Genomic DNA, 15,503 nt, shown 5'->3' on the forward strand with positions numbered 1-15,503 from the left:
TATATACTGGCCTTTTGTCTTCATTGATAAACTGTGTCTGTGATTGCAACAGTCCGGTGGTTTTGGTTGAGCTTTAGGAAAGGAAATAAGATTGACGTGTGTTTTAAATTTGTCAGTGTATGTCACTGCACTTCTCAGTTGTGAGGTGTGGCTTCACATCGGCATCTTGGCATTGAATGAAACGCCTGTTTTACTAATTGTACCGACATTGTGATATTTATATACAGAGATCTGAGTTAATTTAGTTCGGTGGTGTCACTGGTGTACAGAGTGACTCACCACTCCATCCACAATGCACTCTGTCTCTCTGTGACTCCGACTGTCTTCATCTCTTAAATGGATATTAGAGGTCATCACATAAGGGACTATGAGTATCTCTACTGGCAGATGTTATCTGTATATTCATGCTACTAAATTCACAGTGTGAATGGTGTTTGAAAAAATGCTTTTTCTTTTTTTCTTTTTTTTTATATAGCCATGGTCATCACTGCTCAGAAACTGGAACAGCCTGGCAGTGACACATCCGGGCTACATGGCCTTTCTCACCTATGATGAAGTCAAAGCTCGTCTGCAAAAATTCATCCACAAGCCTGGCAGGTAATACACACACTGCGCACGTCACTGTAAAGGGGTGGTTCACGCGAAAATTGGATAATGACTTGTTGTTCCAAACCTAAATTACTTTTTCTTTGAAACAACAAAAAAGCTATGATTTTTATTTTATTTTATAACTTTTTTTATTATAAATATTTTTCTTACATTTTTCTTATTTATTATTATTACTTTTTTTCTAGTCATTTTATCTATCCATCAGTCCAAATGTTAATCAATTACTTTTCTTCATTAAAACAACACAAAAGTTATTTTTTATTTTATTTTATTTTAATAAGGTCATTGGATTGAAATAACAAGCAGAATTTATTTTTTTGGGTCTGCTATCTATTTAGTCCCAGTACTCAAAGATTTTGGTGTCTTGGGCTTCAGCCATTCAGCCAAGTCTTTTTCATTCAGATGTGTTCATGGCATCAGCCTTGTTACAGCAGCATTATCTGCGACATAAATAGTGACAGGCATTACATGGGACAATGCATCGTTAGCTGCTTGAATCCCTACTCTAAGTGGCCCCAAGGACAGCATGGTACCTCCCATCAATAGATGTATTGTAAAAGTACCATGATGTCACAAGTGCTCTCGATTCAAAGAAAAGCAATCACATGACCACCCCTAATGCACTGAGAAGCATTTCTCAGTGATGGCTTGATCTGACACTGTTAGATTGTCCTGTTCATTTTGTCTCATGTCATAAGTATTTGTTGTAACAGTCATGTTTTCTCTTGGTTACAGCTATATCTTCAGGCTTAGCTGTACGCGGCTTGGCCAGTGGGCAATTGGTTATGTCACAGCCGATGGGAATATCTTACAGACCATTCCACATAACAAACCTCTCTTCCAGGCCCTCATCGATGGCTTTAGGGAAGGATTGTAAGTCAACACAGCGTCTCCATTTAAAACTCACACACAGAACATCTATTAAAACATTTAGATGTGTAATAAAGCATCAGATGTCACGCTTCACCTCCCTAGGATTTTCAGTGTGTCTCACAGACTGTTTATTCCCATTTAGCTACCTTTTCCCCGATGGCCGCACACAGAACCCTGACCTCACAGGGCTGTGTGAGCCCTCACCTCAAGACCATATCAAAGTCACACAGGTCTATTTTTGTTTTTTATTATCTCAGTCAGACACCTAAATCCATCTTGTGTCTTGGATAATCTGTGTAATTCTCTTTTTTTCATCGCTTACAGGAGCAATATGAGCTCTACTGTGAGATGGGCTCTACTTTCCAGCTGTGTAAGATCTGTGCTGAGAATGACAAGGATGTGAAGATCGAGCCTTGCGGCCATCTCATGTGCACTTCCTGTCTCACAGCCTGGCAGGTAAACCTGAAGAACCTTCAGCTGTCCATTAGTCTGGATACACGTGCGTGTGTTTTCCTCACTCTCGATTTCTTTTCTCGCTCTTTCAGGAGTCAGAAGGCCAGGGCTGCCCGTTCTGTCGCTGTGAAATTAAGGGCACCGAGCCCATCGTCGTTGACCCCTTTGATCCCAAGGACCCCAATAGTGGAGGCTCCTATGGAGGCTGCAGGAGCATGTTTGGGGCTGAGGGAGCCCCTTCGCCCAGCTACGACGATGACGATGATGATCGCTTTGAGGACTCTCCTTTCATGATTAGCAAGCTGGTTGGTGCTAAAGTGAGAACAACTTTTATCTCATTATGAGGTTAAGGACCATTCTGCTTTGCTAAACCTGCAAAAAGATGTCAACTACTACACCTCAACCTGTTTTTCAATGAACAGCATTGATTTAGCTGTCACCTGCCTCAGTAAATATTATTTTTTTTACTGTGTTCGAGGCTCCTGTTTTGAAGTTTAACATAGGAATTCCTACAAATCCAAACCAAATAACTTTCCCCGCAGACATCTCAGTATTACTCCGCTCCAGATTGTGGTAAAGGCTCCGAAATGTTGGCATGAATATTAAGTGTTAGTATAGATGTATGCTGAATGGTTTGGCTTGTTTCAGGTGGAGAGGCCACCTTCACCGATGTCAGCTGCCCCTCAGCCCGTTGTTCCCCCAGTACCTCCTCGGCTGGATCTGCTTCCTCTCAGACCCACTAACCCTCCCGGGGCCTCTAGTCCAGGCGCCACATCCAAGGTAAATGCACTAGCATGGAATGTTCCGCCAAGTTTTTCACCCTCAGTACCTCAGTTTGGAATGTATTAAGCGTTCCTTTTAAACACTTCAGAAGAAAATTTTAGAATTAGAATTAGCAGAGCGCTGCTTGATGTTCAGTTCATAATATCTGGTTTATTCAACCCATTGCCAGGCCCCATCCCATCACAAGGACAAGCCGTTACCGCTTCCCCCGTCCCTTAGGGACCTGCCTCCTCCTCCTCCCCCAGACCGACCACACCCAACCGGATCAGACAACTGGCTCCCGAGACGCCCTCTTCCCAGTACGCCCGGAGAACCTCCTCGGGACAAACTGCCTCCTGCCCCTCCTAACCGCAACATGCCGGACTGGAACTCCCGGCCCATACCCAAAGCCCCATCACAGCCACCAGCAAGTGGAGACTCCCGTGGGTCTCGAGAACTCTCAAACAGACACTCCCTGCCTCTCCAACTGCCCTCCACTCTCGATGCCAGAGCAGAAGGACCGAGAAACAACGGTCCTCCCAGCCTCGACCACCAGCTGGTGAGGACGCACATGCCGTATTTACACATTGACAGAAGCCTAATCTGAACTTTTATATAACCTTCATTTGCTTCATGTGCAGAGTTTCGGGTTATCCAATCCTGGGTCAGATTACGACAGCCCAAAAGTAAAGCCATCTGCCTCGGCTAATGCCATCTATTCCTTGGCAGTCAGGTAGGTGCCAATGAGCCAACATAAAGACTAGGGCAGCACGAAAGACTGCGTATTGAAATAAAATCGAAATCGGCTTAATTAATATGGCTTAATGCAATAGTTAATCGCTTAGTGCTGCTTTCAGAGTGGAGCGGAGCACTATGTTCATTTACACGTGTGAAACAAGCTGCTCTGAGAAGCTGAAACAGTATCATGAGCTGTTTGTGTATAAATGAACACAGTGCCAAATTTAATTCTGAAACTGATTAAAAAAATGTGGACTATGAAAAAAGAGATTCTGAACTCCGTTAACTTCATGGTTTGAGTTTGTTCTTGTAAAAACCCATGTACACTCAGCCATTCTCAAATTATTTTTTTTCCTAAATCATTCAACCCTAAAAGAATGGTTTGCACTCAAAAAGTTGAAGATGAAGTCTTTTGAGCTTTTATTTATTTATTTTTTCCTGTGCAGATACACTCCCCAACAAAATCACCATTCTAGAATTAATTATTTCCATATATATATATATATATATAAAATGGACAGAACCCAAATATCGCAATGTCTGACGATTTTGTTTGTTGCAATATCATGTAGTAATCTATAATAAAACACCCCCTCACTTCCTACACTCACTCTGAACCTGTCAGTAAAGCGAGCAGCAGCGAGCAGTGTGTTGACTCTTTATCCTGTGCTGACAGGCCTCTCCCAGCAGTCAAAGCTCAGAACGAGGAGGACGCCTGTGAAAACGATGAGGAGTCTGAGTATATGACTCCATCCTCTCTGCCAGTGTTGCCCTCTGCTGCAGGGGAAGCTGTGCCTAGACCACCTCCTCCACTTTCTCTCAGTCCCAGGTAACCTTGTTTTTGCAGCCACGGAGGTGCAAAACTCCAAGAGACACTCTGAATAGACTAGACATAGACATCAGATCTCTTTCAGTGTACTGACAGTCACTGTTTACATCTCTAGGGGTATGCTCAATGAAATGGAGCCAGAAAGCCCACAGATGTACGAAGCCATGTACAACATCCAAGCCCAGGCCCTTACTGCCTCTGGACCACATCAGGCCAGAGACTCGGGTACTGTGATATTTAAAGCTCTTCATCTTCATATAGGTAGTCTGCTAGTATATTCTAAACTGTGTAATATTGTATTTCTTTCATTGTTTAGATTATTCTGAATTGCCTCCTTTGACCTGCTCTAATGGCCCAAGGGATCCTGTTGGTGCATGTGGTGAGGAGGAGGAGAACAGCTATGACTATCCCAAGCCCCATATACCCACCAACCTCGCCCGACGCACGCTTTCAGATGTTAACCCTACATCTTCAGCCTTCAGCCGCCTTTCCATAGACAGCGAGCTCGGAGCGGCAGCAAGTAAGTCATACCGAGTGTTATTTATACTATTATTTATTATTTTTATATATTTTTTATTTATATAATTTTTATAATACAAAATAACTAGTATATAATAGTTTTATATAAATTCATATACTAGTTTTTATAGTATTTTGTATTAGCTTTTATCTTTATATTTTCATTTTTCATTTTTATTTTAGTTAAAATTTTAGTAAATTTGTAATGTTCTATTGTAATTTTTATTAGTTTTTGCTTTTTATAAATATTGAAGTATTTTTTAAAAATTTACTGAAACTATTAAAGTTAGTTATTTTAGTACTTCGACTTATTTCGATTAGTTGCAGAGGCAACATTTCAAATTTTTCAGTTTTTCATGTAATATAGTCATCTAATATTTATATTTTATTTGATCTAACTCATCAACAGCTTCAAGCACTCAAGCATCTTTTAATATAAAAATATTTTTTAGATGAGGAAACAGTCAGTTAAGTGTCCAATCTTTTGATTTCTATTGTAGTCAGCATTTTAAGATATATGATTTTTTAGATGAGGAAACAGTCAGTTAAGTGTGTCCAATCTTTTGATTTCTATTGTAGTCAGCATTTTAAGATATATTTACAGAGCAAATATAGCACTTGCATTTCCTTTTTCCACCTATATTTATTTTAGATCAGATTTCAACCCCATGAGAGTGTCATGGCTTCCTTATTTTAGAACAGCAACTGCAGTATGATCACTATCTCAGACTTCAGTGTCTATATATTGACAATTTTTATTCTACATTGTGTCTTCAGCAGTCATGGACCCCACTGAAGCCCCCGAGCGGCCGCCTAAGCCTCTTCCCCGTCGCATCAACTCAGATCGCAGGCCCAGCCCGGTTCCCCCCGGAGTGAGCCCAGGGCCCAGCCAGCAGATCAGCAGCGAGATCGAGCACCTCTTGAGCCAAGGCTACTCCCATCAGGACATCCAAAAAGCCCTTATGATTGCACAGAACAATATTGAGATGGCCAAGAACATCCTGAGGGAGTTTGTGTCCATCCCTTCAACTGCACATATCTTAACATAGCGAAACTTCTCCGAGCATCCAGTCGCGGCCTGGCCACGCTCGTCTCGCATTCGTCTCAGACTCCAGAAGAAAGGAGCGCGAACTTGCGCTCTACCTCTAGCTCTAGTGATGGCGAGAGACACTTTCTCCGTAACACTTCTCGGATTCTCTGTCCTCCTTCGTACGCGCGGAAGAACGAGGGGTTCGTTGCACTTCTTCTTCAGCCTGAAGGCAACGCATGTCCCCTAAGGACAAAAACAAAAAAGACAAAAACATGTATGTGTTTATATTTGATTTAATATATAAATCAGAAATTTGAGTATAGTTAATATATACACATGCATGTTGGAGAGGTTCAGCTGCAGAGATCAGGGTGTGTGAAGTATTAGGCCTCAGAGTTCGGATAGCTAAAGGGAGTTAAACGGGAGACTGCAGCCGAGCATTTTCTGGCCTGAAAAATGGCCTTTACTTGTGTTGCTTCGGTACATTTTGTTTTCAAGTGTGTGATTTTAATTTTTCGTCTGTCTAGTAGCATGCCGTACATGTCGGTCCCCACAGCGTAGTCACCTGTTTCAAAAATACCGCTCAGCCCAAAGCAACCTGTTCTCCGCTTGACCTTGACCTCCAGGGTACTGTGGGGATTTTATGTTTTAAGCGCATAGTGGTGGCTGGCATCGGAAATGGGCTCTCCGTCAGCCTTGTTAAATCTGTGTAGCATTACTGTAACTGTACTGTACCATGAATTCACTTCCAAAATGTTTAAGGACAGCCAGTCCTTCAGATTCCCTGTAGGAACATGCTGATGAAGGGTACACGCATCTGATGTCAGGGGACATGTAATTTGTTTGCTCTAATCTGAATGTGTCATTAATATGGTGGTCTCCGACTTTTGTGAAGTAGTGTGTTTACTAAAGATAGTGTTCTCTAACAGATAAAGGGCAAGAGGTTGGACACGAAGTGATACTGCTTAGTAAAAAAAAAAAAAATTTGCTTAAAAGGGTCCAAGGCCTGGCCAAGTTTCTGTATTCGGTGGGGACTGAAATCACTCTTGGGGAGGTTCGGACTCTTGTATGAAGCTGTTCATCTTAGAAACCATTTCATTTGATCACCTTAATATATTGTTGTTATTAATGTTATTATTATTTTTTGATTTATTGTTATTAATACAGAAGTGCTTTACTGCTGCTATTATTGTTAGTTCTAAACAATTAAGCCTTAAATGTACATTTGTGAATACTGTTTTTAACCCATTTTAAAGTGACAGTATCGGTTGTGTGTAATTTGGTGATGTAGCATACTTGAAATCAGAAGCAACTTGTGCAGGTGTGAGCCCAGCTGATTTGTTCTGCGTGCGTGTGTGTGTGTGTGTGTGTGCACATGGGATGTTTTGTTTTCATCCAGGTACGTTGCGGTTTGCTTGAAATACATACGTTTTAGTTTATCAAAGTGGTGATATGCGTCACGGGGCTCATCGCAGAAGGCTTTATTTCTGTGTTTAGCCTGTCACCAATTGGATCGATCTTTCAGCGGCAGCCCTGTTCAAGCCATGATCGCAGTGCCCATAGTCCGCCTGCTGTTAGGGAGAAGGTTCTTCCCGACCTCCCCTTTGTACTCAGGAATACCGTACATTTCAACAGAATCTACATTAGCGACTCCATACTTTAAACCAGTGCAAGACTGTCTCATTTTCAGGGTGAACACAATGCTTTGACTACTTTAAAGTCACTCTCAATGACATCAGCAACAAATTCATTCATTCTGTGTTTCTTAAAGGGACAGTTCACAAAAAAAAAACTTAATTGTGTCATTATTTACTCGCCCTCATGTCGTTCCAAACCTGTATGTCCATACAGTGAATATCAATGGGGTCCAAAACGAAATTGGTCCTTATTGACTTTTATTGTATGCATAAAATTTGTGATTCAAAAAAGAAAGTCAGTCATAAAGCTTTGAAACGACATGAGTTAAGTTAATAAATGATGCCGTTTTCATTTTTGGGTGAACTATGCCTTTTTATATTTTCAGTTATTGTTTGTTATTGCACCAGCACATTTGAATGCACTAGTAATACATTAAAGTGAGTTTGAGTCTCTCATGTGGGACTCGAGGACTCGTGATTGATGTCGCCGACATCAAAACTGGCCCAATTTTAGTCCCTACTAGCCCCTAGTGTTCTTGAGAATGTTTCACTGGGGTTGCAGGTACTTCCACGTCTCAATCTTGTAGGTACACATGCAACCTTGAGAGCTTACGATCAGGCAAGCTGTTAATTTGAAGTTGTAGGCTGTTAACTCTTGATTTGTAGATTCTGTTGCCTTGAAGCAAATGATGGTTTAGTACTGAATTTTTTTTTTTTACTGCACCATATGAAGTCTAGAGATTAGAAGGTGAAACATTTTTTTTAATTTCATTTTACTGTACTACTATTTCTTGATGATGGTGTGTGTACAATATTTGGCACAGTGTACCAATTAGTGCTATGATACTGTCACTTTAAAAATCAAGCGTGTAAATTTACTTATACATAGAATACGTGGAAATGGCAATGTTTTATTTCATTTTTGCATTCCTGTACATGTCAGAAATTTATTTTTGTTTACTGATGTGACTATTACTGTGAGCAGTGCCATATGTTTAGATATGACCGTAATTTTGTTCTGCTACCCGGAAAAAAGGCCTTGTTTAGTGTAAAGAGTGAATGATTTCCCTCATGAATTTTTTGAAAACGTTTCCATTGTCGCTCAACGCTTCTTTGGCTTGGTCAGTGACATCATAGTGAATATCTGTCTGTTTACTGGAATGTCTCGAATCAAACCACAAGAGGGAGCTCGCTCCTCATTTTGCCATAACTAGTATTTCAGGGTTTCTTTCTTTTGTGCTAATTCTCATATCACTTTGGAAGTATGCACAACGCTATACTGTTAATTAAAACAATAGAACAAACATCATGGCCACAGTGTCTGTCTTAAGGCTTCAAATGTTTGTTTGTTTTTTCAGTAAAACGACACGTGTACACTAACTGATATACTAGTTATTAACATTTGACTGGCAGTTTATTAAGAAATATTTTTGGAATGGAAAATGGAAAGTTCAAGTACTGAAACTTGACCAGAGCACATTTCTGGAAGTCTGGTATAGCCTATCCTTTTATAGAAACACTTACTTCTGTGTGAATCTTGTGTTACCATGAATACACTGAGCTGTAATTTTTTATTTATTAGTACCTACACATTCTAACATTAAAAGCCTTAAATATATTTTTTTCCATTTTAACTTCAACCCAACATTTCAAACTTTTGTATAGAACGGCTGTTTTCTGCTGAACATGAATACAGTATGATCCAACATTTGAAGTGGATCGAAGAAGTTCATCAAAGTTGTCCTAAGACCAGAACGGTTATTGTTTTGGTTTTAGGACAACTTTGATGAATAGTTTTGATCCACTTCAAATGTTGACTACTGTAGGCCAAACAGTGACAAAATGAAGGCTCGAGTAAACCAGCCCTTTTTAATAGAAATACCAGGACAATTCAAAAACAAGCATAAACAAATATACCACTGACACAAAACAATAACAGTGTAACAAACCAGAGGAAATGAAACGAGTGAACTTCAGTGTGATAAGAAATTTAGTATCTGTCTGTGGGTCTGCTTTGCTTACAGTACAGGGTACATACTGCATAGATTAAGATACAATTTATAAACCTTCAAAATATGGATTAAAATTTTTTTTTTAAAAAGTATAAAAATAGCACCTGCATTTTTTTTGTCCTGTTCTACTGTCCCTCCAATGTGTTAAATGAATGCAGACTTCCACATGCATTTTAATATTCCCTCTAAAATTTAACAATGGGAGAGTTGGTCATGTACCTCTTTATTATTTACATTCAGTGCATGATGAGGACAGCAGGTAATGGCAGTTTTTAAAAGAATACAGCTGAGCTCTACAGGACACTTCCATTTCTCTCAGGCTAGAGGGACATTTTTAGCTCAAACTTTGACATGAATGTAACTCAATCACTCGGCCCTCGCAGTGAGCATAAGGAACTTAATTTGATATAGCTAAGAAAAATAAAGATAAAAACACAGAGGCATGACATGATCCTAACATTTTGCTTACATACAGTATTTGGATAAAAGGTCAACCATGTCAGAGACTTTCCCTGACAAATGATTTGTATAGAAAATGCCCTCAAGCTTTATCATTGAGCAGTTTCAGCGCTGATCCACGGGACAGATGAATGTTTCCAGTGGTAAAGATGGTTCAGTGCATAGACTATGGTGCGGCAGAGGTGAGAGCAGGTTCAAATAAGACACATTGACAGCACATAGCAAATAATGAGTCTTCGGCACTCTACAAATGTCCCTCAACAAAGGGACTTGCATTATCAAAAAGATACTCAAGCGCAACCTTTTAAATGTCTCAGGCATTTTAAATAGCTAAATATATACAGTATTCCATATTTATATACAATTTGTAAATATTGGAGTGGAGTCATCCATAGTTGCTTGTTGCTTTTTGGATCATCTTACTGTACATTGAATCAGAATATATCAGGTCAAATATAAAACATGGGCAAAAAAAAAAAATGAGTGTGAATTCAAGTGGCCGTTTTTGGGGAAGATGTGGACGTATTGTGAGGTCTTTGAGCACTCTGATTGGGATTCACCCTGAGACGGAGCGCTGTAGGACAAAGGCTGCTAGCGTCTCTCCACATGGTGCATGTAGTTTTCAGTCTTTGACTCTAATTGAAAGAAAATATCATCAGGTTTCCGTGGCACGGTAAGTGTCAGCCTTACAAATCTTGGGTCTTGTTTAAGATTGGATTCGAGTTCAGTGAACTGTAGAAGAGCTAATAATGTGAATCTTTGTTCAGAAGTAATGACCTATTCAGTGGGGGACTTTTTGTCTCCATTGACTCCTTGTAGAAGCACCGCCTCTTCCGATTTACCGCTTTTCATCTCCATCACAATATCATCCTTACTGGCCTTTTCCTTTGTGCTGGAGAATGAAAACAACACATGATATTAATGCTTTGTTTCATGATGATGTATTGAAAAATCACATCTATTCAGACACATATTTAGTGTGAACTGAATGGATTCTAGAACTACTTTTAGATTATTTTGCTCTAATTTTAAGGTACAGTGTTATTTTATTATTATTTATATGCTATTTTAGTATTTATTCATGTTGAATTTGCTTTTATTTTTTAAATGTTCATGTTTTATTTTAAGGTTTTAGTAATTTTGTTGTCTTTAAACTAATAAAATTGACAAAAACATTTCTATTTAGCTTTAATGTATTCTAGTTTTAGTAATTTTAGTTGGTTTTAATAAAAAAAACTAATAATAATAAAACTAATAATTAACTAAAAAAACGAATAATTTAGCTATTAAGCTTTAATGTATTTTAATTTTAGTTCCAGTAATTTTACCTTTACTCATTAAAAAAAAAAAATAATAAAAATGACCAACACATTCTAATTTATTTTAGTTTTAGTAATTTTAGAACAACTTAAAAATGGGAAATGTGAAAACAAGTTTGCTTTTTAAGTTTTTCATCTAATATTTTATTTTAAGCTTAACAAAAAAATTATTTGTAATAGTTTTACTAACAATAACAACACTGATTTAAAGGTGCAGTGTGTCATTTTTACAGTGCCACATATCAAATGAACCTACAAATTGCATATTTCGTATAACCTGCCTTTGCAAATATTCTTATTAATTGCTTTTCCTAATGTTTTCTATAAATTAATATGGGACAGAAGTAATCATGGGGTGAACTATTCATTTAATGTTAATTAAGCCTATGTTAATTATACTTATTTTATTATATTCAAATCATATGTATTTTTTCATAAACAAAAACATACAAATCCTGCTTTCCCGACCGTCCACAGGGCAGCTTTCCTTTCTTGTAGAGGAAGTAGAGCACGCTGCCCAGTATGGCTATGAGGAGGAGGCAGATGATGATGACTGCTATGATGACTCCGCTGCCACCTCCTGCAGTAAGAGCAGAAAAGCAGGCTGAAGTTAGTACACTGACAGATGAAGGAAAAGCTCACACCTAAAGTAAAGCCTGAAAGACATACTTCAGGTGAATGTTTCCTATATGGCTGACTGAAATATACAAAGCCTTTTCTATAACAATTCATTTCCAAAAGGGCTGTCAGTAAAGTGCATTCTGAGTGCCGAGTGATGATGCGTGACTCGTTGTAGGGGCAATGATATAGAAAGCAAAGTATTCTGGAATCATTCATTCCAGAAAGATGGTCACAGTTCAGTTAAAGTGAAGATTAGCATAAGAAATGATGGTTTTTACACAGCCTGAGTAAGGGCTGGCGGTGATGGTGGAGGATGAGTGCTGGCTGGCTGCTGTTGGTCTCACAATACAAACCTGTACGCGGTTGTTTTGGTGGAATGGTTAATCCTGTTCCTGTGATGACAAGGGTTTGAGTTACCAAACAGCAGTTATATTCACTTCAGTTATATATATATATCACTTTATCTCACATAGTGCTTTTCTTTAGTTAATCTTGGGAACTGCTGTCCCAGAATCTGTGAGGAAGTTATTGGCATAACTTAGACATTTTAGCGTCTTGTCTCCGCTTTTTGTAAGAGCAGGGGGGTTAAACTGTGGTGTAGGGATCTTAAGGGAGTGCTATAGAAAAATTTAAAGAAAAAAATTACAAAATTTATTTTTAAAAGTAGTAAATGAAAATCAAATCTGGATACAGTTTTGTTGGGGGAAAAGTGTATTTTCATTTAATTGCCCTTAGCTTGTTCACTAATTGTAGGGCACTATTCTTTCTTTTTTTTTTTAATGAATGGAATATATTTACATGTATACATATATATATATATATATACACATGTATACACATACATGCATATATATACATACATACATATATATACATACATACATATATACATACATACATACATATATTACAATTTGTTAATACTATTATTATTTCATATGTAGTATTATTCAATTTTTTAATGAATTTTATATATACCAAAATATAAATGAAAATAATTGAAAAAGCAATATTATAAATAAAAATAATATAATTTTCCAAATAAGTTACTTTAATTTCTTCAGGCTTTAGTACAGTTACAAATACAAGTCAATTATTCTATAATTTGGGTTAGAAAAAAATAGTATAATATTTACAGTAATTATTCATTAAGAAATAAAAATAATTATAACTATAATCTTATAAGTAATATTTATATTAATTATAATATGAAATAATATATTATTGTAATTAAAAATAGTAATAATATTTTTAAATAGTTAATGTTTGTATCAAGTCAATTATTTAATTAAAATGAAAACATAATGCTACTATATTTTGACAGACACATTACTTGCTATTAACTTGTTGCGTTGTGTCTGGTTAGAACATGATGCTGTAACTGCTGACACTGAGACGAGCTAAATTTGCTCTTATAACTCTGTTTATTTTCCTGACTACAGCCATTAACAGTATCAGAAATAAGGGCTCTGAGGACCGCCATAATAAGGAATGGAAAGGTCTGCTGATATCCCAAAGTAAGAGTGGCTGCTTTGCCTCATTTGCCCTGATGCCAAGCGCTCTGGTCCCATGAGGTCACAGGCAGTCAGCCAGGCCTGATGTGAAGCCTGCCTTTGAACTAATGAGAGTCCAGAGACCACATGAGAGCATTTTCACCATCAACCACTGCCTTCTCTTACAGTAAAACTGCTTTGTGTTTAAACACACACTGCTTTTGACTGCACCTCCAGAATAAATATACAATGCCACGTCAGCCCTCTCAAGATGACTCTGTTTCTATGGCACAGACCCTAACGCAAAGAAAATATATTTCCTTGTATATGAATGATCAATATATGAAATGATTTAACGGTATATTGAAAATATACAGAATAATATATTGTTAATAAATTACAATGTATTGAATAATACATACGGAATTGCAGCTTTCATATAAGGAAAAATATGTGACAATATATTTAATCATATATCATAATATATGCAATTTTATATTCAGTAATAGACTTCATAACATATAGATGTACATGTGATAAAACATGGTATTGCATGTGCAAAAATATATTGCACATATATTTACTCATGCAGTATATACACACATATATAACATATTTCTTATATTTTATCATTATTTACATTATATGTTTCATATTTTCATATACAGCTAGTTAACAACAGCACAGGCACACCTGCAAGTATTTAGCAAGTATTTCGTATTTAAAGAGTCTATCAGCATGCTGAAGAATGCACAGCTATTACTTTTTAAATAAAGTAATATAGTCTTATTGGTATTCGCCAGTCATCAACCTAAACAGAGGCTCAACTCTTCAGCACAGTGGTAACCTCAAAAACTCTTTTAAATTCCAAAATAATAGAACATTAAACACTAACTAACTATCTCCCCCTATATTTATATTGAGCAAAACACATGATATAAAACTTAATTTTAAGATTTACTCTCCTTTAACAGTCAGAAGCAAAGCATGCTGGGAACTAGAAATCTGCTGTAACATTCTGTGAATGTGTGTGTGTACATACATTCACATTATGGTGGGAACATGTATGTGCAATATATGTGCACAATAAAGGATAAAACTTCATGAATATTGCATGTAATGCTATTTTTGTCTTCATTTCTAAATATTTTTTATATGTATCAATATATAGCCATACATGGTCAATGCATATATTGCAGTATATTAAAAATATAAGCATCAGTTTACCAAATATGGAAATGTATTTTGTAATATATCACATTATATTTTGCAGTATATTCCCGTATATTTTTCTTCCGTAAGGGCGACATTGCTTTCTGTCATCAAATCTCAATCGTGTGTTCTGTTACGGTCAAAATACAGTGATTTGCTGGAAAAACAGTCACTCGCTGCATTGATGGAAGTAAAAAATATACAAGTATCTCAAAGTATTTTTGAGTGAAATCTTCAGAAACATACCTTTAGTGCTGATGGCTTGGGTTGTAGTTGTTGTCACACGTGCAACTACACAAGAAAAATTGGTATAGAATAAGATTGTATTTGTTTGCACAATTTAACTGTATTAGTTAACATGAACTGACAATGAACAACACTTTTACAGAATGTATTAGTTATGGTTAATGTTCGTTTATATACTAATACATTAAAAGAACTAATCATTTTAATAGCATATTATAATTAAAATAACATGAATTAAAATATTAAATAATATAATGAACCAAGACTTATGCTGTGAAAAATGCTTTTTCACTTTTTCAACTTTAGTTAGTCTGTAATGTTGTAATGTTAAAGTCCACTTCAAAAGGAGATATTTTATTTACCAGAAATCACTTTTCAAAAACTACAACGAACGACTCGTTTGGACTACAACGCATATTTTCCGGGATTTGTGATATCCCAAATATCGACGAACTTAGGCAGACGAACTTAGAGTGGTTACAATCATCCGAGTTTAAATCGCGCTCAAATTGATTTGATTTTGACGCAATATTTACACTGAAGCTCGCAGCAGGCGGCTATGGTAAGGGGCATGACATTTCCCGACCAGGCGCCGAGTGCTGCCAATCACAACACACACTGGCCCAGCTAACCAATCACAGCACACACTGGCCCAGCTAACCAATCACAACACATTTCGTATTTCAGAAGG

At 37.3% G+C, this 15,503-nt stretch overlaps 2 protein-coding genes across 7 annotated transcripts in view; one reads left to right on the forward strand and one right to left on the reverse strand.

Annotated features, from left to right (window-relative positions):
• Positions 1-6,797, forward strand: part of LOC107718267 (E3 ubiquitin-protein ligase CBL-like) — a 37,905-nt gene extending 31,108 nt beyond the window's left edge. Inside the window, exons 5-16 of one of the 2 annotated variants that reach the window (XM_016525262.1) lie at positions 476-597; positions 1,345-1,482; positions 1,625-1,712; positions 1,807-1,938; positions 2,028-2,252; positions 2,584-2,715; positions 2,888-3,256; positions 3,339-3,430; positions 4,112-4,264; positions 4,380-4,489; positions 4,581-4,784; positions 5,561-6,797. In XM_016525262.1, the coding sequence (XP_016380748.1) occupies positions 476-597; positions 1,345-1,482; positions 1,625-1,712; positions 1,807-1,938; positions 2,028-2,252; positions 2,584-2,715; positions 2,888-3,256; positions 3,339-3,430; positions 4,112-4,264; positions 4,380-4,489; positions 4,581-4,784; positions 5,561-5,832 (2,037 nt within the window). In that variant the 3' untranslated portion in view covers positions 5,833-6,797. The remainder of the gene's footprint in view (positions 1-475; positions 598-1,344; positions 1,483-1,624; positions 1,713-1,806; positions 1,939-2,027; positions 2,253-2,583; positions 2,716-2,887; positions 3,257-3,338; positions 3,431-4,111; positions 4,265-4,379; positions 4,490-4,580; positions 4,785-5,560) is intronic. The other variant, XM_016525263.1, reaches the window with a different exon arrangement.
• Positions 6,798-9,300: 2,503 nt separating this feature from the next.
• Positions 9,301-15,503, reverse strand: part of LOC107718268 (cell surface glycoprotein MUC18-like) — a 36,969-nt gene continuing 30,766 nt past the window's right edge. For 3 of the 5 annotated variants that reach the window (XM_016525266.1, XM_016525268.1, XM_016525264.1), the window contains 4 exons: positions 14,813-14,857; positions 12,215-12,253; positions 11,691-11,820; positions 9,301-10,813 (listed from right to left, as the gene is read on the reverse strand). In XM_016525266.1, coding sequence (XP_016380752.1) covers positions 10,699-10,813; positions 11,691-11,820; positions 12,215-12,253; positions 14,813-14,857 — 329 coding nt within the window. In that variant the 3' untranslated portion in view covers positions 9,301-10,698. The remainder of the gene's footprint in view (positions 10,814-11,690; positions 11,821-12,214; positions 12,254-14,812; positions 14,858-15,503) is intronic. The other 2 variants (XM_016525265.1, XM_016525267.1) reach the window with 2 other exon arrangements.

Source organism: Sinocyclocheilus rhinocerous, unplaced genomic scaffold (genome assembly GCF_001515625.1).
Source record: "Sinocyclocheilus rhinocerous isolate Xijiao unplaced genomic scaffold, SAMN03320098_v1.1 scaffold1024, whole genome shotgun sequence".
Taxonomy (NCBI): Eukaryota; Metazoa; Chordata; class Actinopteri; order Cypriniformes; family Cyprinidae; genus Sinocyclocheilus; species Sinocyclocheilus rhinocerous.